We start from the raw sequence: 23,577 nt of genomic DNA on the forward strand, positions 1-23,577 counted from the left end.
GGAGAAGCAGCACGCTGAACCAGAATTTTGAACCACACTTTTTAAAATGCGGATTAGGCATATTTTATTTTAGGCATGGCCTTACAAAACATTGGGCTTGATTTTCAAATCGAAGTGCGGGTGCGTTGGGGGCTGGGAAAATCTCAAGCAGGTAAGGAAGCCGGCTCCAACCCGCCGACTTCCACGTCTCACAGATGCATCTGGAATGCGGAAGTCCCACCGGCAATTAAAGCCGGCGGCCTGATATTTAAATTAACTTATTAAGGTCCTTGAAGTTGTTGAAGTAGTTAACTTCATGGTGATTGAGGCAGGGGAGCTATTTTCATTCAGCCTCAGCGTGTTTCCCATGCTGTGTGAAACACTCCATGTTGTAGGAGACGTGTTTCAGCCAGCAGCCATTTGGACATTTAAATGCCTGTTTGACAGATGGGGATAAAAGGTAAGTTATTGCAGCAGGGCATTCAGTTCTCAGACAAACCTTTGGCTGGGAGTTTTGTGTTTAGACTGAAAATTCTTGGTTTCCACTCAGAAGTCTTCTGTTTACGCATATTTACCAACATTTTGGATCCCCTCAAACTGACACCATCAGGATGGGGGGGCGCAATGGCTGCATTCACCACTACATCAGAGGACAAACAACATCACCAGCCTCGCCAGGCACGGCGTGCACTTCTGCCACTTGGAGCTCCACAACACAGTGCTGCGCTACAGGGACCTGCACAAGAGCACAGAGGGCAACAGAGGGAGCGATGTCGCAGGAGGCACTACCCTTGTCAGAGGGTCTACAGACCGAGGCTCAGCTTCCTGGAGTGCTCTGAGGAGCAGTGCATACGGAGGCTGAGAGTGAGTCGCCAGGTGGTCACAGATATCTGCAGTCTCCTTCATGCCAAGCTGCTCCCGGCTGGGCTGAGCGGCATCTCATTACCCGTCACTGTTAAAGTCACCACTGCCCTCAAATTCTTCGCCTCCAGATCGTTCCAGGATGCCACCGGCTGGGTCTCAGTCGTCTGCACACAAGTGCATAAGGCAGGTCACCAACGGCTTGTTTCGCAGGGCCTCGCAATACGTCAACTTCCCCATGGACGATCTCAGCCAGACGGAGGGGCAGTGGGTTTCCACTCTATGGCTGGCTTCCCACGTGTACAGGGTGCAATCGATTGCACGCATATAGCAATCAGAGCACCTCCACACAAGCCAGGACTGTTCATCAACAGAAAGGGATATCACTCCATCAACACTCAGCTCATTTGTGACCACTGCAAAAGATTCTTTCACGTGTGCGCCAGATTCCCTGCCAGCTGCCACGATTCCTTCATTCTGAGGGAATCCAACATCACACCGCTCTTCCACACACCGAACACCCTTAAGGGCTGGCTCCTCGAGGACAAGGGATACCCCCTGCCCACGTGGCTCATGACACCTCTGAGGAACCCCATCAGCGTCGATACAACGACAGCCACATCGCCACCAGGTTTATAATTGAACATGTAATATGACTGCTGAAGATGTGATTTCTGTGCCTCGATCGTTCTGGGGGAGCACTTCAATACACACCAGCGACAGTGGGTCGCTTTTTAGTAGTATCTAGTGTCCTGCACAACATGGTGCTACAGAGAGGGGTACTGGATAAGGAGGTCCCATCCCCATTGAGGAGGAGGAGGAGGATGACAAACCCATAGGCAGAGCAGCAGCTCACCTGGCTGTTCGTGAGGCCAGAGAGTCAATCATTTGTGAATGGTTCTCGTAAGATCAGAAAGTGAGAGGAGTCCAGTCCTCACAACACCTGGAAAGACCAGTGCCAACACCAGCCCCCTTCCCCCTCCCTGCACAAAAGTCCTGCAACGACATATACACCCACTGTAAAGTGACCCACTGGGTGGCATCAAGTGTCACCGTTCATGGTGAAGCACATGAAAGGGCACTATCACAAAAGCCAGTCAAGAATGGGCAAGATGTGGCAGCAGTGGTGAGAATGATAACATTTAATGTGACTTTAAAAAGAACCAAATATAAATGAAAAACATGACAGTCTGTCAGACACCCTTGTGCATACCCTTCATGATCACAAATCCTTAGCCATTCTCTTCCTACTACTTCCACGTGGTGCATCCCCTGTGGCTGCAGCAGAGGTAGTGGCAGGATGCTTACGTTCATGCCCGGACTGCTTAGAGGCTTTGGGCCTATGACCTCTGGGGGCCCCTCCAAAGACTGCTCCACCTGCACTTGTGCAGGGGCAGAATTGGCCACCTGGGGAGGAGGCAGCATTGCAGGTACTGGTTGAGAGGGGGGCAAAGGGTGAGACGTGGGAGCACTTCGAGAGGCATCCCCACTTCCATGTCCCCTTTCGCCATCATCCTTCCCCTGGGCCAGGGCCACATCACTCATCACTCCTGCCACTCTGCTCGACAAGAGTTTGGAGGACATGTGTGGTGCCTTGTAAGGCCAGTGCTAGTGTATCTGTCCACCTGTCTAAGGCAGCAGAATGTTGTTCACCCTGAGACTGAACGCCATTGTTAGGGCCTGAATGGACTCATTTGTGAGCTGTGCTTGAAGCTCATTGGAGGCTAGCCTTCTCTCCATCGCAGACATTCCCACACTTACCCGCAACACTATCTCAGAGATGCCCTCATGTACCTGGTCCACCATTGCATTAATGCAGGAGTTGGACTCCTCCATCCTCTGCGCTATTGTGGAGAGTGTGCGCGGCATCTGTTCCAGTACCTTGCAAATGTGCTGCTGTCCCTCGATCGTTCTCCTTTTAAAGGATGGCCCCAGAGGTTCAGCATCTGCTTCCAGCTGAGCAGAGCCTGGAGGGGTGCGCCCACCGACGCAGACTCTCCACAACTGCCCCTGCCACCAGTGTCTGCTCATGCTCACTTGTGTGTGGTGACTCACCAGGTGCCAACCCAACTAACTTTCTAACAGGACCCACTGAGGTGTGAGTATGTATGCTGGTAGATGGCTCGCTGAGATGTGACGGTGCGCCCTCAGAGGCCGGCACGTCCTCTGAAGAATCGCCCTGCGCCATCACTGCAGTTGTTGAAGGGCCTGTAAGAGAACAGAAGGCAATATTAAGCATCATCACAGATGTGTCATGTTGCAACGAGCATGTTGAAGTGTTCCACATTGCAATCATTGTTAACACCAATACATGTTGTGTGTGATGAATGTTAAAGTTGTATCACCAGACGTTTGTGGGATGCCAGTCTCAACGTCCCTGACGGACAGGCACTGGAGGGTGCAGCTGATCTGCAGGGCCTCCTCCTCTGCATCTGGGAGGACCACTGTTTGTGGAGGTCCCCCTCCAGTCCTCGCCCTCTCGCGTACATTTTGTGTTCTCTTCTCCTCGAAGGGGAGAAAGTACAGACGTGTGAGTGAGGGTGAAGTGGTCAGCCGATGAATGCATTGCTTTGGTTGAGGCTGACCGTGAAAGAGATGCATCAGAGGGCGAGCATCAGACAGAAAGATCACATCGGATCAGGATTGGGGTGAGTGGCAGTGGTGGGGTCACAAATGGGAAGGTGAGGAAGTGCAAGTAAGCTGAGGATGAGCCTTAAGTGGGTGTGAGGAGTGATCTGATGGAGTAGTCTTGGCAGTGCAGAATGAGTTTGGCGGGAGGGGTGTTGGTGTGCAACACGGAATGCAGGAGAATCAGTAAGTGTACTCACTTTTGCTGACCTAGTTGGGTCTAGTACAGGAAGTGTTTCAATAACCTAAGTGGGGAGATGTTGCTGCTGCTGGTGACCGCCTCTGCTACCTCGAGCCAGGCCTTCTTGGTGGCAGAGACAGGGCACTTCCTTCTATCGGTCGGGCAAAACAGTTCCCTCCTCCTCCTCACCCCGGCCAGTAGCAGCTGAAGTGAGGCATCGCTGAATCTTGGAACAGCCTTGCCCCTGTGCTGCTCCATTGTGTCGTTTTGGTCTTTGCTCCAGCAAAAGCCATTGGAGCAATGGCCCTTTAAATAGTGACGCTCCAGCTGACAGCCTGTCATGCACAGTCCGCCCACTACGCAGCTTTCAGACGGCAAACCCGGAAGCCAAGTTAAGGGCCACCAATTAACTTGCGATTGCGTGGCGAACAGTAAGATTTTAGTATCCGGGTTTGCCATGCGCCCATTGCCCCCCCCCCGCCCCCCCACCGCTGCCATCCGAAAATCGAGCCCATTGTCTCTCCCTCCCCCACAACATCTAAAACCTGTTAAAATTTTCTATTCAAACTTTACTTTGGCTGTTATTGAATTACACCCACTCAAATATCCTTGATCATTTCATTAAAAATTCAACTCTACCTACGGCTCTGGAATTTAACATGATTTTTTTTGGAAAAGCACTACCCTTTCAGTATAACGATTCAGTAGTTATTACTCTGCACAATAACAAGCATGGTAGTGGGACACAAACCAGCTAACATTGAAGTACCACCATTAGCGTTCTATTAGGAGATCAGAGTAAAAGGGACATTTTTAACATTAATTAAATTTATTCAAGTTAAAATATAGGAAGGCATGGTCAAAAAATATTAATGTTTGTGCAACAGAACATACTCTGCATTAAACCATAACCGGAGGATAGAGCAATATTTTAATGTACATTTCTACACTATTAGCATACACTAACAATTTGTTGAAAGACATTCAGCTACCATAACAATTTTATCAATATTTTTGTGACAAAATCCTACTTCTTAGCAATTAAACATTGTAAAAAAGTGTAAAAAAAGAGAACTACAAAATGATTTTGAAACAATAAATGGTTTAACCTTTTATGTTGTATTGGAGGAAATTTTAAGTACTATGTACACAACTGTACAGATTCAATTATTTTTTTAAAATCACCATGTAATGGAAACATTGCAACAAGCTTAATTCAACTGCAATACCTTAGTTTAGTGTAGCTAACTATTAGTAACTCAGTGAATTAGAATCATTATACCAACACACATCAGTAAATTCCAATAGTAATTTAGCTATAAAGTTTACTCTTAATCTGAAGTTTCTTAATTCAAATCAGCTTCATCTGAATTGAAATCATGTGAAAACCACTCCTGTGCTGTCTTTTTTAAATTGCGTAATTCAAACCAAAAATGATAATGAATTAGCAGAGGAACTGTACATCCACAGACATACAGCATGTTAGTGCAAAACCATGCATATTACTTTGTAGACAATACATACTCACTATGGCATTAGTTCAGTTAAAATTTATTTAGAAACAAGTTATTTCTGATCCTTATTATTTTCTGCTAGTTCACATGGTCAGTTTGTAGAATGATATGCAAGGGAAGTTTCAGATGGAGGGTAGCAGATTATGACCTGACAACTGTTCCAATGCTCAGGTGGTACAGCAGCAGTGGAAGCAATTATATATCTAAAGTCACCATATCATCAGTAGGTTAAGTTGAAATCTGTAGAGAATTGATCATTTTTGCTGAGACATTTAGCTAAATCTGTAGGGCAACTTTTTCCCACTTAAATGTGCTTTTTTATCAATAAAATTGACATGCCATATGTTGTCAATGATTAAAAACACATGGAAGCATTAAAATAAATCTGAGGCTTATTATTAATCAACTTAATGACCCATCAGTCTACAGGTACTTGTTCAGTGAGCACAGCAATTAGCTATGCGCATTAAATGTCAACATCAGCAGTTTGACATAATTTCTTTGGGGTGCCTGAATAGGAGGTGCAATAACAGTGGAGTGGAATGTTTGGTGAGTAAATGGACCACATGGTGTGGTAGCGTGCTAAACAGTGTAGCGGGACCAGTGCCTTAGACGACCTGAGGTGCGAAGGAGAGAAATTGGGCCTCAGGTCTCATTATAATGGAGCTGGCAAAAAGGAGACCAAGATCAGGCCACTACTAAGATCACAGCAGCCCTCAGGTTAAGTGAAGCCGGGAAGTGGCGGGGGGGGGGGGGGGGGTTAACACGCTAGGAAGCCGGAGAGGAAGGATCGGATGCTGGAGCAGAGTGGGGGAAGGATCAGAGGTAGGAGATGCTGGCCTGGCTGCCTCATGGCAAACCAATCTTGAAGTGGCACCCCAAAACAGGCATTAGCCTTCTTATTTGCATTTGCAAAGCACCTAACGCTTGTTTCAGGTGTGGGACCTCGATGCCTAATTTTTTTTCCTTTCCCAATATGGCAGCTAGCACACATCGAACCAGAAATGTGTGTGTGCTTCCTGCCCATATTGAGGACTTAGTGAGCCAGGTAGCACCTGAAAAACAGGGACTGCCCTGCCGAATTTATAGCCCATTATTTTAGCACATCCTTTAAACCATTGCCCTGCATTTAATATACATTCAATATCAGTTGTTGTGACTGGCAGCCAAATATAATACAGCAACAGACAGTTTGGATCATTCCACTGCTACTTCAAAACCTTCTGCAAGAATCACCTCATGCAATGTCCAATCTTCCCACCCTGCATAAAGTTTACTAGTCTCCCAAAGTGATTCTAATCTTCAGTGCTGCAATGAAACCTTCCATCTCTGCTACTCCACTGCCCTCTCAGAAGCAGTGAAGCTCGTAAGTTTGCCTGGACATTCCAGAGATCAGGCCTACCACAGGTGATCTGTGAACTGCCTGGGTTCTCTGTTTGGTATACTTGGGTGGTTTCTTAGAATCAAAGGCATGCTGATATTTTGACTGTTGTGAAGGTATAGGGGGTTAAATTGGTTAACTCCCAGAAACAGGCGCTGGGATCACCGTGCACGATTAACCCGCACTCGGTCGTCGAGATGCAGGCAGCATTCGTTGCCTAGTGATTTCAGTGAGTGCTGCATGCAGCCAGCGCTATCTACGCTGCTGAGTGGCTGCACGCACCAGCGGGGGACCCAGATATCGGGAGTGGCTAGCACCACTTAAAGGCAGTCTGCACCTCTTCAAGGGGAGGTGCACTGTGGCTGTAGGAAGTGGTGGAAGCAAATTGTGAAGTGAATCTGTGCTGCAATATAGTGAAGCATGGTGATAATGGGAACTCTGGAACTTTTAATGAGCAACAACTTGGCTGTTCAAAGTTTGTGGGGCTCTTACATTTTCAAAATATAAGATACGGGTCTGAACGGCGATCAGAAATCGCACACGTAAAACACACATGTAGGTTCCGTCCTTATGTTTAAAAACTATTGATTTATTTTAAAACATTGAATAAAGGTTGCTCACATCCCACATCCTCCAATCTGCACGGCAGACCCCAGCAATCTGCCGATTGGAGTTTGTACCGGGCCTGCGAGAGAGCATGTACCAAGGTCTTCTGATGATGCACTAGTGGCCTTGCTGCAAGAGATGGGCAGAAGGAGGGGTATCCTGTATCCCCGGTGGTGTTGGGGGGGGGGGGGGAAAGGCAAGAGACCCTCCAGACATACGCTCCCGAGGAAGTGGGAGGCAGTAGGACGCACAGGGGACGAGGTCAATGGCAGAAGCATCGCACCAAGAACAGGGAGGGATGCAGTGCAGGAAGAAGTTCACTGATTTGTAATGAGTGGTCAAGGTGTGAGAGTTCTACTATCAAGTGGCATATCCTACCAACTGCACCATTAGCCTCATCTACTATTCCACACACGACACTCCCCATCACCTACTTACCAACAACGTGGTTGATTCTTAATTGCCCTCTGAAATATCCTAGCAAGCCACTCAGTTGCACAATTGCGCAACGAAAAGTCATCGTAAGAATAAAACCGAATGGACCACCCTTCATCAGACCACTAGCCACCTGACACGACAAAGGCAAACCAAGCCCAGTCGATCCTGCAAAGTCCTCCTCACTGACCTCTGGGGACTTGTGCCAAAATTGGGAGAGCTGTCCCACAGACTAGTCAAGCAACAGCCAGACATAGCCATACTCACAGGATCATACCTTTCAGCCAACGTCCCAGACTCTTCCATCACCATCCCTGGGTAAATCCTGTCCCACCGGCAGGACAGACCCACCAGAGGTGGCGGTATAGTGATATACAGTCAGGAAGGAGAGGCCCTGGGAGTCCTCAACATTGACTCCGGACCCCATAAAATCTCATGGCATCAGATCAAACATGGCCAAGGAAACCTCCTGCTGATTACCACCTACTGCCCTCCCTCAGCTGATGAATCAGTCCTCCTCCATGTTGAGCACACTTGGAGGAAACACTGAGGGTAGCAAGGGCACAGAATACACTCTGGGTGGGGGACTTCAATGTCCATCACCAAGAGTGGCTCAGTAGCAACACTACTGACTGAGCTGGCCGAGTCCTGAAGGACACACTGCCAGACTGGGCCTGTGGCAGGTGGTGAACAAACCAACACGAGGGAAAAACTTACTTGACCTTGTCCTCACCAATCTATCTGTCGCAGATGCACCTGTTCATGACAGTATTGGTAGGAGTGACCACCGCAAAGTCCTTGTTGAGACGAAGTTCCGTCTTCACACCGAGTACACCATCCAACGTGTTGTGGGCCACTACCACTGTGCTAAATGGGATAGATTCAGAACAGATCTAGCAGCTCAAAACTAGGCATCCATGAGGTGCTGTGGGCCATCAGCAGCAGCAGATTTGTATTCCAGCACAATCTGTAACCTCATGGCCCGGCATATTCCTCACTCTACAATTACCATCAAGCCAGGGGATCAACCCTGGTTCAATGAGGAGTGTAGAAGAGCATGCCAGGAACAGCACCAGGTGCAAAATGAGGTGCCAACCTGGTGAAGCTACAACTCAGGACTACATGCATGCTAAACAGCGGAAGCAACATGCTATCGACAGAGCTAAGCGATTCCACAACCAACGGATCAGATCAAAGCTCTGCAGTCCTGCCACATCCAGTCATGAATTAAACAACTAACGGGAGGAGGATGCTCTGTAAACATCCCCATCCTCAATGATGGCGAGTCCAGCACGTGAGTGCAAAAGACAAGGCTGAAGCGTTTGCAACCATCTCCAGCCAGAAGTGCCGAGTGGATGAGCCATCTCGGCCTCCTCCCAATATCCCCACCATCACAGAAGCCAGTCTTCAGCAAATTTGATTCACTCCACGTGATACCAAGAAACGGCTGAGTGCACTGGATACAACAAAGGCTATGGGCCCCGACAACATCCCGGCGTAGTGCTGAAGACTTGTGCTCCAGAACTAGCTGCGCCTCTAGCCAAACTGTTCCAGTACAGCTACAACACTGGCATCTATCCGACAATGTGGAAAATTGCCCAGGTATGTCCTGTCCACAAAAAGCAGGACAAATCAAATCTGTCAATTACCACCCCATGAGTCTACTCTCAATCATCAGCAAAGTGATGGAAGGTGTCATCGACACTTACTCACCAATAACCTGCTCACCGATGCTCAGTTTGGGTTCCGGCAGGACCACTCAGCTCCAGACCTCATTACAGCCTTGGTCCAAACATGGACAAAAGAGCTGAATTCCAGAGGTGAGCTGAGAGTGACTGCCCTTGACATCAAGGCAGCATTTGACAGAGTGTGGCACCAAGGATCGCCAAGTAAAATTGAGGTCAACGGGAATCAGGGGGGAAACTCTCCAGTGGCTGGAGTCATACCGAGCACAAAGGAAGATGGTAGTGGTTGTTGGAGGCCAATCATCTCAGCCCCAGGACATTGCTGCAGGAGTTCCTCAGGGAAGTGTCCTAGGCCCAACCATCTTTAGCTGCTTCATCAATAACCTTCCCTCCATCATAAGGTCAGAAATGGGGATGTTCACTGATGATTGCACAGTGTTCAGACCCATTTGCAACCCCTCAGATAATGAAGCAGTCCATGCCCGCATGTAGCAAGACCTGGACAACATCCAGGCTTGGGCTGATAAGTGGCAAATGACATTCGTGCCAGACAAGTGCCAGGCAATGACCATCTCCAACAAGAGAGAGTCTAACCACCTCCCCTTGACATTCAACAGCATTACCATGGTCGAATCCTCCACCTTCAACATCCTAGGGGTCACCATTGACCAGAAACTTAACTGGACCAGCCATATAAATGCTGTGGCTACAAGAGCGGGTCAGAGGCTGGGTATTCTGCGGCGAGTGACTCACCCCCTGACTCCCCAAAGCCTTTCCACCATCTACAAGGCACAAGTCAGGAGTGTGATGGAATACTTTCCACTTGCCTGGATGAGTGCAGCTCCAACAACATTCAAGGACAAAGCAGCCCGCTTGATTGGCACCCCATCCACCACCCTAAACATTCACTCCCTTCACCACCGGCACACTGTGTCTGCAGTGTGTACCATCCACAGGATGCACTGCAGCAACTTGCCAAGGCTTCTTCCACAGCACCTCCCAAACCCGCAACCTCTACCAGATAGAAGGACAAGGGCAGCAGGCACATGGGAACAACACCACTTGCACGTTCCCCTCCAAGTCACACACCATCCCGACTTGGAAATATATTGCCGTTCCTTCATCGTCGCTGGGTCAAAATCCTGGAACTCCCTACCTAACAGCACTGTGGGAGAACCTTCACCTCACGGACTGCAGCGGTTCAAGAAGGCAGCTCACCACCACCTTCTCAAGGGCAATAAATGCTGGCCTTGCCAGCGATGCCCACATCCCATGAACAAATAAAAAATACCCTTTCAATCAGTACTCAACTCTTCCAATCAGATGCTTCCTCTCAGCCTCACATATTACCACTGCTGCAAGCCGCACACCCACAACTCTCAGGTCACGCACACTGGCAGCTATTCAACCATGACAGCCACTTCACCCAAACATCTTGCAGGACACTCACTGATACACTTCCTGCTTTCTTGCAGAAGGTGGCGCATAACAGCAGGCAGCAAGTAGCACTGTCTCCATGGAAGATGAACCTGCTGTCCTCTCGCAGAATGACAGCATTCCTGTCCCACCCCTACCACTCCACCAGTGCCCTTGCTGTTGCCAGTCAGCTAGCCAGCCCACTCCTTGTACAGTATTAAAACTTTATTATAGGAACATGAGTAGTCCATTTAGCCCCTCGTACCTGTTTCGCCATTCAATGAGATCACGGTTGATCTGTGACCTAATTCCATATACCCACCTTAACCAAAGGTATTAAGAGATATGGGGCTAACAAAAATCTACCAATCTCATTTAAAACAAACAACTGAGCTGGCATCAACTGCCGTTTGCGGAAGAGAGTTCCAAACTTCTACTACTCTTTGCGTGTAGAAGTGTTTCCTGACTTCACTTCTGAAAGTCCTGGCTGTAATTTTTAGGCAATGTTCCCTCGTCCTAGTATTCAAGTATAGGATACCTCCAAAAATAGGCACAAATGCATCAGCAGCCAGAAGCAATAATCCAGCAAATAATAACTCCTGCATGATCCCTTTAAATAGTGCTGGCGGGGGTGTCCTCCATAGCGTTTAAAACCTGTTCAGCTGTGAGAGGTTAAGCGTTGGCTGGAGCATGGATTTCCAATATAGCAGAGATCCCTTTAAATCAGCATTGCACACTGATCTACGTCATAATCTCCCTACTTTACATGCTGTCGGTGTGAGTGCGCAGCCACCTTTACCAAGATGGCGTCCTGCGCACATCACACTGGAAGTGTGCGCGTGCATCTCGGACACCATTTTCGAGGCTTGGGAGTCTGCATAGCACCTACACAATGGGCACTATGCGGCCCAATTTAGCCCCCGTAGACTTTATATGAACTTCTATACAACACCTCTTTTACAGTAGCAATGCAACAAAAACATTGGGTGCTTGAAAATTTTGTTCTACTTCATGACTGACACCAATCTATGATATGACAGGTTAGCATCCTGACTTTTGTATGATATGCTGGAGTTGGTGTCACAGCCACAATTTTGCCTGTATTATTGAATATGCAACAGAAATAACTATTTTGTGAAGTTGAAAAAGCAGCATAACTCTACTGTGGGGCAATTGCTTTAATTGTGGCAAGACAATGTGAAAATGAACAAGAGTAAACCCAACATGTATGACGATTTATTATTTTAGGCCTCAAAACTAAGATTTTATTGAATTCTGTGGGAAAACTCAAATATGCAACATTTTTTAGAATCCTATAATCAATAGTAAAGAGCTGAATTTGCCCCTTGGTCAACTCTTAAAGTATCATCTCACTGAAATACAGAGTTCTTGGGGTTCCTGCTAAGCCTGCTAAGATGCTTCTCGGATAATGCCTACAATCCCTCCCAGGACGTGCTTTGTCAACCTCTACCCCATAAAGCTACATTTTCTTTCCTCAAACGGCAACATAAATCAACGATAAAATGACCCCCAACTATTAATAGTAAAATCAAGCATATCATAATGAAAAGTGGAGCAATAAAGTAATGAACTTTAGCCACTTTTATACTGATTATTCGCTGCCAGATCCTGTAAACTAGGTAAACTGCACCTCTGAATCATTTTAGATAAAATGAAACACCAGATTCAGTTTACTAGGAAAGTGCTTTGGACAAAAATTGAAGTATACCATTTACCCAACAAAAACATTCAACACAGAATTTAACTTGTGTACAATAGTATACAAGAAAATAAATAACTTGCATTTATATAGCACTTTTCATGTGTTCAGGTGTCCCAAAGTGTTAATGAATTATTTTGAAGTGTAGTCACTGTTTTTATGTAGGCAAATACAACAGCCAATTTGTGCACAATAAGGTCCTACCAACAGCAAATGAGATTAATGACCAGATAATCTGTTTATGACGTTAGTTGAGGGATATAAATGTTGGCCAGGACACCAGGAAACTCCCTTGATCTTCTTCGAATCGTGTCATGGGATCTTTTACAGGCAACATGACCTCAGTTTAGTATGTCTCATAAATGACAGCACCTCCAAAATGCAGCACTCCCTCATTACTACACTGAAGTGTCAAACTAGATTATGTGCTCAAGTCCCTGGAGTGTGGTTTGAACCTACAACCTTCAGGCCTGAGCCAAGCTGACACTTATACATGATAGGGTGTAGGTCAAAAAACACTTTTATAAACATATTTAAAGTTTATCTTTATCTACAATGGATAACAATGACCAAAAGGACAACTTTTCACTCACAAAACTGATTTAAAAGCTAGCCTATTGTTGGCCCTATATATTTTATAAAAATCATACAGCATTAAAAACATGTACTTCTCCTCAATTAGGAAAATGTTAGTAGTCATATGTTTTACTGTACTGGGCAATGTCAATGTTGAAACAGCTTCAGCTGATCAAATTCTACAACCTAGTAAGAGAGAGGGGGTGAAGTTGGTCTACACCAGTAGCGCAAAACAGACTCAGAGCGAATCAGCAACCCGTTTTACACTGCGCCTGATTGCCTTGGTTCAGTAGTAGCACCCTTGCCTGAGTCAGAAGGTAATGGGTTCAAGCCCCATTCAAGACTTGAGCATATAAACCAGGCTGATACTCCAGTGCAGTATTGAGAGAGTGCTGTACTTTTGGAGGTGCCGTCTTTCAGATGAGACACTAAACCGAGGCGCCTTGTCTGCCCTTTTGAGTGGACGTAAACGATCCCATAGCACAATTCAAAGAGGAGCAGGGGGGGGGTTCTCCTGATGTCCTGGCCAACATTTATCTCTCAATCAACATCACAAAATCAGATTACCTGGTCATGTATCTCACTGCTGTTTGTGGGACCTAGCTGTGCGCAAATTGGCTGCCACGTTTCCCTACAATGCAACAGTGACTACACTTCAAAAGTACCGTATTGGCTGTTATTCGTTTTAGGACATCCTGAGGTTGTGAAAGGCGCTATATATTGTAAATGCAAGTCATTTACTTTTCCTTCATCTTTTCCATTGACTTCAATGGATAAGAAAATCAGGCATGGTGTAGAACAACAGCTTGCATTTATATAGCGCCTTTAACATAGGAAAATGTCCCAAGGCCCTTCAAAGAAGCGTTATCAAACAAAGTTTGACACCAAGCCACATAGGGAGATTTCGGGACAGATAGAGATAGGTTTTAAAGGAGCAACTAAAAAGGAGACAGGTAAAGAGGCAGAGGGGTTTAGGGAGGGAATTCCAGAGCTTAGGGCCTAGGTAGCTGAAGGCATGGCCGCCAATGTTAGAGCGAAGGAAATCGGGGATGAGCAAGAGGCCAGTACTGGAGGAGTGCAGAGATCATGGAGGGTTGCAGGGCTTGAGGGGGTTACAGAGATAGGATGGGGCGAGGCCATGGAGGGATCTGAACACTAGGATAAGAATTTTTAAATAGAGGCATTGCCAGTCCAGGAACCAATATACGTCAGCGAGCACAGGGGTGATGGGTGAGCGGGACTTAGTGCAAGTTAGGCTACGAGCTACCGATTCACTGAATGCATTTCGCTCTACTGCCGAAGACCAATTTCACTCCCAGAAACTCTGAAGTATCTGCTCAAAAGCTGAAATATTTAAGAATGTACTATCATTGTATGAGTCACAAAATAAATTATGAATGTCTCTGTAATGCAATCAAATAAATTATGCACACTTCAGTAGAGTTAACTCAAAGAAAATCGACTGAAATTTAGTGTCGTTAGTACGAGTTGCATCCTTATATAAATTGTAAAACTCATGTACACATACTTCTCTCCAACACTGGAAAACTATTTTAAAAGCCTAGAAAACACTTGTTATACTTAAAAGCATTTGTAGAAAAATATGACAAATATAGTAGTAATCTAATAATTTAAGTTGTTTTACAATGATTTTGAGCTGGAAATCAGTGTTTCAGCAAAGTACAGCCTGTAATTACATTACTGTAAATATTAATATTTTTACATGGAGGATTTTACTTGAATTATAAAAGCATTAAATATACACAAGACAGTATGTAAGCAACCTACCAGGAGAAACTGAGAAAATTCTTCGTATTTAAGATGATTTTTCTTATCCTTTCCAAAGTGCAAAGCCACAAACTCGGAATTCCAGTTAAATGGGATATGCTGGTGAATATCGGTTTGGCTAAATATTTGCTTGATGTCATCTATACAATATCATGATGAAATATATGGATTAATGTATAATACTAAGAAAAAAAGTGCATGCTACCTGTAATTGAAGACAGAAATAGCTTTTCTATCAACCTCCTACGGCAATGTGTTAATATGAATTTGACTCCCAAATAACTTAAGGTCAAACACCTGTCAGACTAAACTCTCTCTTCTGTGATATTCATATATCATGACTTATGTTAAATGCTTGTAGTGACTAACCTATCAAATTCATTGTTTAACAATAAGTGCCCTCCAGCCTTATTCCAGAAAAATTATACCAGTCAATTCTCATTGAGACATCAAAAATATTTGGAAGTTGCTGGAGACACTGTACATATGTTTTAGTAAAACTATACTTAGAAAAAAAAAATCAATATTTGTACAACATACATTATTGACTGAATGCAACCTTTCACAAACCACAGAAAAACAGGATTCTTTTTCAATCTTTTAAAATGAAGGTATTGAGAATATTTATTCAAGGGTTTTACTGATGCTATAGTTTTACTTCTATGCTACAGAAGTAACTGAAGCTAGAGAATTCACCTAACGACATTGACTGAACATTTTCCTCTGATTTACTTACATTCTACTGAATACATACAACCACTATTTATACATAATCACAAAACTGCTAGTATGTTCAAAATTGCAACAGATTATGGGCCTAGAAATTTGATGGCATCACACCTGTTTTTCAGGCACTAAATGGGCGCCTAAGTTTCCAATATGGTAGGCAGGAAGCGCACCCTCATTACAAGATGAAAGTGCTCCGCCTGCCATGTTGGTACAGGCGAAAGATAGGCATCCAGGGCCCGCGCCTGAAACAGGAGTTAGGCCCTTTATATATGCAAATAAAGGGCCCAGCACCCGTATGAGGCCCCCCCGTGCAAAATTGGGTTCAGGAAAACCAGGTCTGCATGCGGCCTAACCAGTGGTCCTTGATCGGCCAGTTTGTCCTCCCTCTTTCCCCCTCCCCCACCCCCACCCTTTAAGACCTAACTGAGGGCCAGTGATCTTCACCAACGAGTTGCCTGGGGACAACCAGCTGGGGTCTGCAGTTCGCCTGTCTGATATTAACGAGGCCTTGGGCCTACCCTTTCCACGCAGGGACTTAGCGTCAGCGTGAATGAATTTCTAGGCCTATGAATTTGCTGTAGGCAGAGAGAGAAATGTTTATGTATGTGTAGACACTCCCATCATAAAAACTCTTCCAAATTCTGTCAGTTTTTTTGCAGAAACTTTATTTCAATGTGTTACGATATATTTCTTACAGCACAATTTCACTTCAAATTTAAAATCACCAAAAATTGAGAAGCAAACGCAAAATCATTTTACGGACAAAGAAAAAAGGTACGGAATACAGATCTTTCTGCAATCAAACAGAAATGGCTGCGACATTAACAGGGCATTAAATGTAATACCAGGAACAAGGAACACCACTAAATCATTTAAACCCAACTGACTTGCATTATCAGCTTTTATGTGGTTGTCAACACCTAACAGCAAGCGCCAACATCTTATACTACTTTTGTTGCACAGGTGCAAGAACTAGTCAAAACTGCTTTCAGAACTCTGTTTCAAATTAACCTTTCGAGTACAGTAACCTTATGGCAATAAGTCTGTTCCATAACAGAACCGACCAGACCAAGTTATACAGGTACACATTTATACAGGTACAGACATGGGCTAATATACAGACAAAAAAATTACAAATAAAGCTAACATGCAGAGAAAATATTAGCCAAATAAGCCTACTGCACACCCCAATTTAATTGGTAACAGATGAAGCCTGGAATTTATCTATCTATTGCTTAAAAACAATATCCAGAATTTCACAGATCAGCTTATGTCTAAAACTTAGATCCTAAGGGAGGAAAAATTTAGATCTTGAGTGATAGGGAGAAATATTTTGTGACAATCTATATTGAGATGATATTAAAAGGGTTAGGTTTCAATTCATTTTTTTTTCATTAAAAGCAGTTTTATATGTTATGCAATGAACAAATAATAAGCATCTAATTGGATAGATATGGGAGATCACATAAAAGTAGTATAATCAGTATAATGTAGCAAGAATTTGCAGCCACTCTGTAAACTCTTGATTAGTGTTTCAAGATTTATACCATTATCATGTACCATTAACTCAGGCATCGATTATTATATTTTTCTTCAATAATATTACCTATACTTCACTAAACGAAATCATGCCTATTTCACTAATATCTGCCAAAAAGTAACTGCAAATCTGAAGGCAGTCTTGGTAATGGTATTTTAAACATACTTGTGCCAGCAAATGCATGAACTGATTACTGATGATGTAATTACTTCAGCATTCGAAATTAACTGCAATCCAACTTTCTTTCAGAGTAATATAATATGACAGTTTGGTTTCGATGGTCTACAGGCAGCAGGACGAAGAATGAAGTACAGAATTATGGTTAGGGAAAGACAGGAAGTTTGACCAAGAAAATGTCAATTACATTCTGTGTAAGAATTCATGTTTTGTTTCTGATAAGTAAACGTTGTAACTAGGTCAATAGTAAAATACATTTTATCTTCTGTTTGTGCAATAAACCCTCTCAAATACTTTTATTTTAAAAGATAGCTGCAGCCACACAAAAGCAGGTGTAGAGTGATCTTTTGCCAGATTCGTGGTAGGGAGGGGGGGAATTCTCCCAGATCTGCAAGACAGTCCATTAATAGTTTCAGTAGATAACAATTTCTTGAAAAAGGGTGACTGCATAGTAGCATGTGACTTCTCCAGACATCTGCCTCACCATGGAAATGATCCCATTCCTGCAGCAGAGGCTTATCTAAGGAAGCCAATAGTTTAAGGAAGTACTTTGTTATAGTACTTTTTTCTTAAAAAGTAAAATATATTGGTTGACTTGTGGGCATGAAGAACATATCTCCTGATATTGTAGGCACTACAGTAAAGATTCACTACATGCATTTAGAAAATGGGAATAAAAATGGTTTTAAAATGAAAAATAGGAATATTGCTGTTTGCAAAATGAAAACAAAAAATGAAGGAAATCCACAGTAGGTTAGTTAGCATGGGGAAAGCTATAGGTTAATATTTCAGATGTAGCTCTTTGGTTCTGTTGAAAGGTTTCATTGAAAATGTAAACCTATCTTTCACTCTTGAGCACTGATTGGCCTGCTGTCCAAATTCTCATTTTATTTTAGACTTCCAATATTTTCAGTCTTGCTATTTATCTCCACTGTTTCCCCAGCACTTCTCTAGCAGTACATACCAAAGCTGACTTCTCCTCTGCCACCCGTGTCAAACAGCTGGAAAGCAACAATGTATAAGGCATCTGGTGCACGCAAAACAGACTCAAATGCAAGAAATTCTTGAAAGGAGATCAACCTGCAAATACGAAGTAGACTATGTTATTGCAATACAAATGAGGGCCAAATCCTTAAATAGAATATTGCATCACTGTCTGCAGTGCTTCAAGTCTTAGAAAATGAGGCAAGCCCACAGGAGGAACGTATTACCTTGCAAAGATTCCAGGACCTGGACTGCAGTTTAACTAAGTGTTACAGTAAAAATCCCTTTTGGCTTTAAAAAGCCAATAAAAATGAAGTGAATTTTAATTTATGCAGAAACCGGCTGTTATGCAGTAGACATGTACATTATTAGTGAATGATTGAGATGTGCCTACGGTGGCAGTGTGCACCCGTATTTAAATTAGGGAACCTTCCCGACTCTGGATATTTCAGCAGAAGAGATTCCCAGGAGGCAGATCCCAGCACTTCTGCCAGGATCTTCTAGAAATTTCATGAAGTCAAAACGTAACAGTACACAGTAACATAGCTACTAGGAAGATCAAAACGTATTGCCATATCAGGGCCCCAGTTTTCCTCTCCCCATCCCCTTCACTCAGTCATAAGTCAGGCAGACTTCAGCAGAACTCAGCCTTTTTTCCAGGTTCCGGTCATATAGACTTTAAGCAGATAGGACTACCATCTGGGAATTAGCACACACACCAGATCATTGACAGAAGTTGTGGCTGCCGCAGACCTCAAGGGCCTATTACAGTGCAAATTCCAGCAGTTTTGGGGCCATTCAGCTGATTTCAGAACCCGTAGAGGAGTTTTGCTGCATCGTGGAAGGTTAACAGAAACAAAAAATCTTACCTGAAAAGGCAGCCTCGCAATCTCTAATGCCCAGTTTCCTTGGGAACTATTCTTTTCTGGCATCCATTGGGTGGGGACCCGAAAATGACATGGCGGGGGGGCATGACTACTTCACTCCCATGTCATGTGTATGTAAATGCACCTGCTCGTTTCAGGTGGGAGCTCCCTGTCCAGGCTGAGGACACCCAGGAAATGTGCATCTTGCATAAAAGGGGCAGAGACCTGGCATTTCAGGTCTCCGAACCATTTTCCTTTGCCTAATGTCCTGGAAGCTGGCGCACAGAGGGCATTAGGCAGAGGAAAATCGACCACCATCTGCCAAAGATTTTTAAACTGGGGTTTCCTGAAGTTTCCTAGATTTCTGTGTTTGTTTACTTACTAACATTATTTTTTCTGTAATTACAAAAAGTATTTTCTGCAATGACAGCACTATTTTCCTATGGGCAGCCTTTCAGAAGTTAGGACATGGGGTCCTTGGGAGTGACACAAAGTTTGCAGGGGTTTCCTACACAGTAAAGTCTGTTACATCAAGAAAAGAAAATGTCTATGAACTTTTTAGTACTGATTTATTACTAATCAATTGAAAATTTTAAAATTACACTGTCACTTAAAACCAAAATAGCATGCTAGTTCAACAGATACAAAAAAAAGCATTTTTTAAAACCAGAACAAAATACTGAATGTGCAAAGGAGTGAAGGTATGAGAATGTTTTCCTCCAGAATACTGCCAAAGCTACATTACTCATAGCTACGTAAATAAATCAAAATAATTCTTCCCAAAAGAACTGTGTATAAAGCAAGCAGTTTGTTCATCTGGAAATTAGTTCCATTTCTTCCTAATAGTTTCTGTAATAATCCATTTCAATTTCAGTTAAAAGCTACATCTTAGTTCAGCCAACACCCTTTCATCTGTGCAAATCTGATGGTGGTGGGGGGTCAGAGGGGCAATGTTACTCTCCCTTCTAATTAAGGCAGGGACCTCAGGCTATAGTACATGATACCATCAGCCTACTTACTAAATTTGATGCAAATCAGCCAAAACAATTTCAAGCTGAGACAATGTACACACCACAAAAAAAAAAGTCAATGATTTTGTGTTTCACCAGAACAGAGCTTTTAAGCAAGGGATCGATAAAAAGACACGGAATTTACATACTGAATTTATTTCTAATCAATTAAAAATGTTAAAATTACACAGTGTCACTTAAAACCAAAATAGCATGCTATTTCATCAGAACAAAATCTAAAGACTACAGCTCTAAAACATAGTGGTCAGATGCTGAATCCAATCCACATCTCCCCTCACACAGCAATTTATGCTGAACCAAGAGTAGGTACTTGCCTACTGAAAAAAGGAAGACAAAAAAGGGAACAAGTGCCCAACTGCTCCTGTACCCTTCTAGTCACTAGCTAAAGGTGGTAATGGCAAAAGCCTGACCTCTCATCAGGGCCTGAGATGAGTCGGGGTGCAAAAAAACTGCTCATTGGTGAAATAATGTCTGTTGGAAGTCCACTAATGCTGTATTTATATAACAGTGCTGCCACTGCAGAAAGCACCCACTCCCTCCAGCAGCAGCACCACAATATAAATTAGATGGAGGTAGTGCCTCCAGCGTCATGGTTATCCACCTCTTGAGGTGGATTTTCCCTGCATCACTAGGGGCAAAGCCAAATTAGTGGCAAACAAGCTGCCACCGCTTACCAAGGGCAGGCTGCAGCACTTTAAGTATTATTAGACTGTATGGGTCTTCCCCAACTTCGAGAGCCAGTAAATTAAAACAGGACAAATTCAGAGCAACAATGACCATAACATACCGTGGAACCACTTTGAAGCCTTTCTGCAATTTACACATGCCATAAAAGTCAGTTTACAGAGTTGGCAAGCTACTGTCAATGAGAAGATGAGAGACCATATAGCACAACATTGTAAGTTCTCTCCTTCCCAACCCAAAGTAATAGAGAGGAAGTATTAAACATAACCTATTGGAAAGTGTTAATGTGAACGATCAGATTAATGTGCTTTTCTACCTTTAGATGGAATCAGACCAACCATTCAGTGCAATATGTAAAACTGGTAACTTTCCAAAAGGATCAGGCTTATTTACTTCAAGTGGTCTTCACAGTATTCATTATTTCTTAACCTGTAATCAACGGGTTAACTAACAGAAGGATGGAAACAGAATCCACCTGGATTGAAATAAAAGATAAGGAGGGATAGATCACGCTAACAGTGGAAAGGAGGCAGAGGAAGAAATATGTAAGCAAATATAAGAAATGAGTAAAGGGCATAGAATAATAATCATGGGAGATTTTAACTACACCCAAATAAACTGGCAAGAGGTAGGTAAAAGGGTACAGGGAATGGAGTTTTTACAATTTGTGCAGGACTCCTTTTTAACCCAGTATGTAACAAGCCCAAGAAAGGAATCACTGCTGGATCCAGTAATGGGAAATGAACCATAACAGATAAGAGAAGTAAGCACAGGGAAACATCTAGGCAATAGTGATCACAACATAATAAGGTTTAAGATAAAGACTGAGAAGGACATAAGTAAGACAAGACCAAAGTAATAAATGGGAAAAAAGATGAATTTGAGGGGATGAGAATGGAACAAGGGAAAATAAACTGGAGAAATATACTGACAAACAAAGAAATAGAACAGCATTGGGAAACATTTAAAATGGTGATCAAGAGAGTCGAGGAGAAATATTTCCCACTAAAAGGCAAGAACAAACTAGCCAGTAATGATACACCATGGATGAATGAAGAAATAAGGGCAAAACTGAAACTAAAGAAAAAGGCATACACTAAGTACATAGACAACAAAGGAGAGGATAACAATAGGGAATACAAAAAGGTTAGGAAATAAGTTAAAAAAATTAGGAAGGCAAAAAGAAACCACAAAATTAAATTATCAAGGAAAATCAAAAAATAGTAAAGTATTCCACAAACACAAACAACAAAAGAAAAATCAGGATAGGGATAGGGCTACTAAGGGATATACACGATAAACTCAGGCAATGACAGCAAAATGGCAGAAGTATTAAATAATTACTTTGCTCCAGTATTTACCAGGGAGACTAACAAGGTGGGCATGACATTAGAAGATGACATTGAAAAAGATATAAAAACATTTAAGATAGAAAGGGGGGAGATAATTGGTAAACTAATCAAAAATAGAGGGGATAAAACCCCAGGGCCAGATGGATTGCAGAAGACGTTAGGGAAGAGATAGCAGATACACTGTTACATAGATATAAAAATTAATTGGAAAAGGGAACAGTGTCAGAGGACTGGCAGACAGCTAATGTGATTCCTATATTTAAAAAGGCAGATAGAACAAGTCCAGGGAACTATAGATCAATTAGCTTAACGACGGTAGGAAAAATAATGGAATCCATACTCAAAAACGTAATAGAAAAACATTATAGTTGGTACAGCACAGGAGGAGGCCAAATCGGCACATCATGCTTGTGCTGGCTCTTTGAAAGAACAATCCAGTTAGTCCCACTCCCCCACCCTTCTCACTTCACACTTCTCTGCGTTAAATTTAATTTGCTACGTGTCTGCTCATTTCAGTCTGTTTCTGACCTCCTGAAATAAAAACAGAAAATGCTGGTAAAGCTCAGCAAGTCAAGGACCATCCCATGAAGAAACAGAGCCAATGCTTCAGTCTTCGCCGGAGAGAAGAGCAGAACTTCTTCAAGGTGGACATTCCTGGAAGAGAAGTGGCAGTGAGGTGTCTCTGGGATGCTTTCACAAAGGTGAAGAATAAAAATTCCTGCCTAAAACACAAGTGGACTGTTTTGTTCCCACCATTTCTGGTACACAGTCAAATCTTTCCTCAGCATTGAGAGATATTGTACACATGCAGTCAATGGTTCTGAATAGGACTTCATTACTGGAATGATTTTAATTATACAGTACTTGCAAATACATAACAGAACAAGATTGGTAATAATAGTATTCTGGATTTTTTTGTAGCAATTAGATCTTTTGTAAACAGCAAAAACATAACAGTTGATAATATTGGTAAATGTATATTCTTACAATGTTCAGAGAGTTGAGTTGGATTTAAACTTACCAGTTATTTAATAATGAGAATATTAGTTACAATATTTTGAAAGAACCTCCACATTTTGGAACGTATATTGTCCTGAAATATAGTACAACCTGTTGACCACTAAAGAATGGATCACATAGCTTCAACTGCTTACTGTCAAAAACGTGGGGCCAATCCCCAGTTGTATTCTGGTGGCAAAAGTTGTAAAATCATAGAATGGTTACAGCACAGAAGGAGGCCATTCGGCCCGTCAAGCCTGTGCCGGGTCTCTGCAAGAGCAATACAGCTAGTCCCATGCCCCCGCCCTTTCCCCGTAGTCCTGCAATTTTTTTTCCTTCATGCACCTATCCAATCCCCTTTTGAACGCCACGAATGAATCTGCCTCTACAGTCCTTTCAGGCAGTGCATTCCAGATAATAACCACTCGTTGCGTTAAAAAGTTTT

General features: G+C 43.3%; 1 protein-coding gene across 1 annotated transcript in view; it reads right to left on the reverse strand.

Moving 5' to 3' along the window:
- The window catches only part of LOC137332264 (electrogenic aspartate/glutamate antiporter SLC25A13, mitochondrial), a 150,667-nt gene that overhangs the window by 80,924 nt on the left and 46,166 nt on the right, over positions 1–23,577 (reverse strand). The window contains exons 4-5 of the mRNA XM_067995972.1: positions 18,181–18,296; positions 14,771–14,910 (exon numbers count right to left, since the gene is read on the reverse strand). Of these exons, the coding sequence (XP_067852073.1) occupies positions 14,771–14,910; positions 18,181–18,296 (256 nt within the window). The remainder of the gene's footprint in view (positions 1–14,770; positions 14,911–18,180; positions 18,297–23,577) is intronic.

This window comes from Heptranchias perlo, chromosome 2, assembly GCF_035084215.1.
Source record: "Heptranchias perlo isolate sHepPer1 chromosome 2, sHepPer1.hap1, whole genome shotgun sequence".
Lineage (NCBI taxonomy): Eukaryota > Metazoa > Chordata > Chondrichthyes > Hexanchiformes > Hexanchidae > Heptranchias > Heptranchias perlo.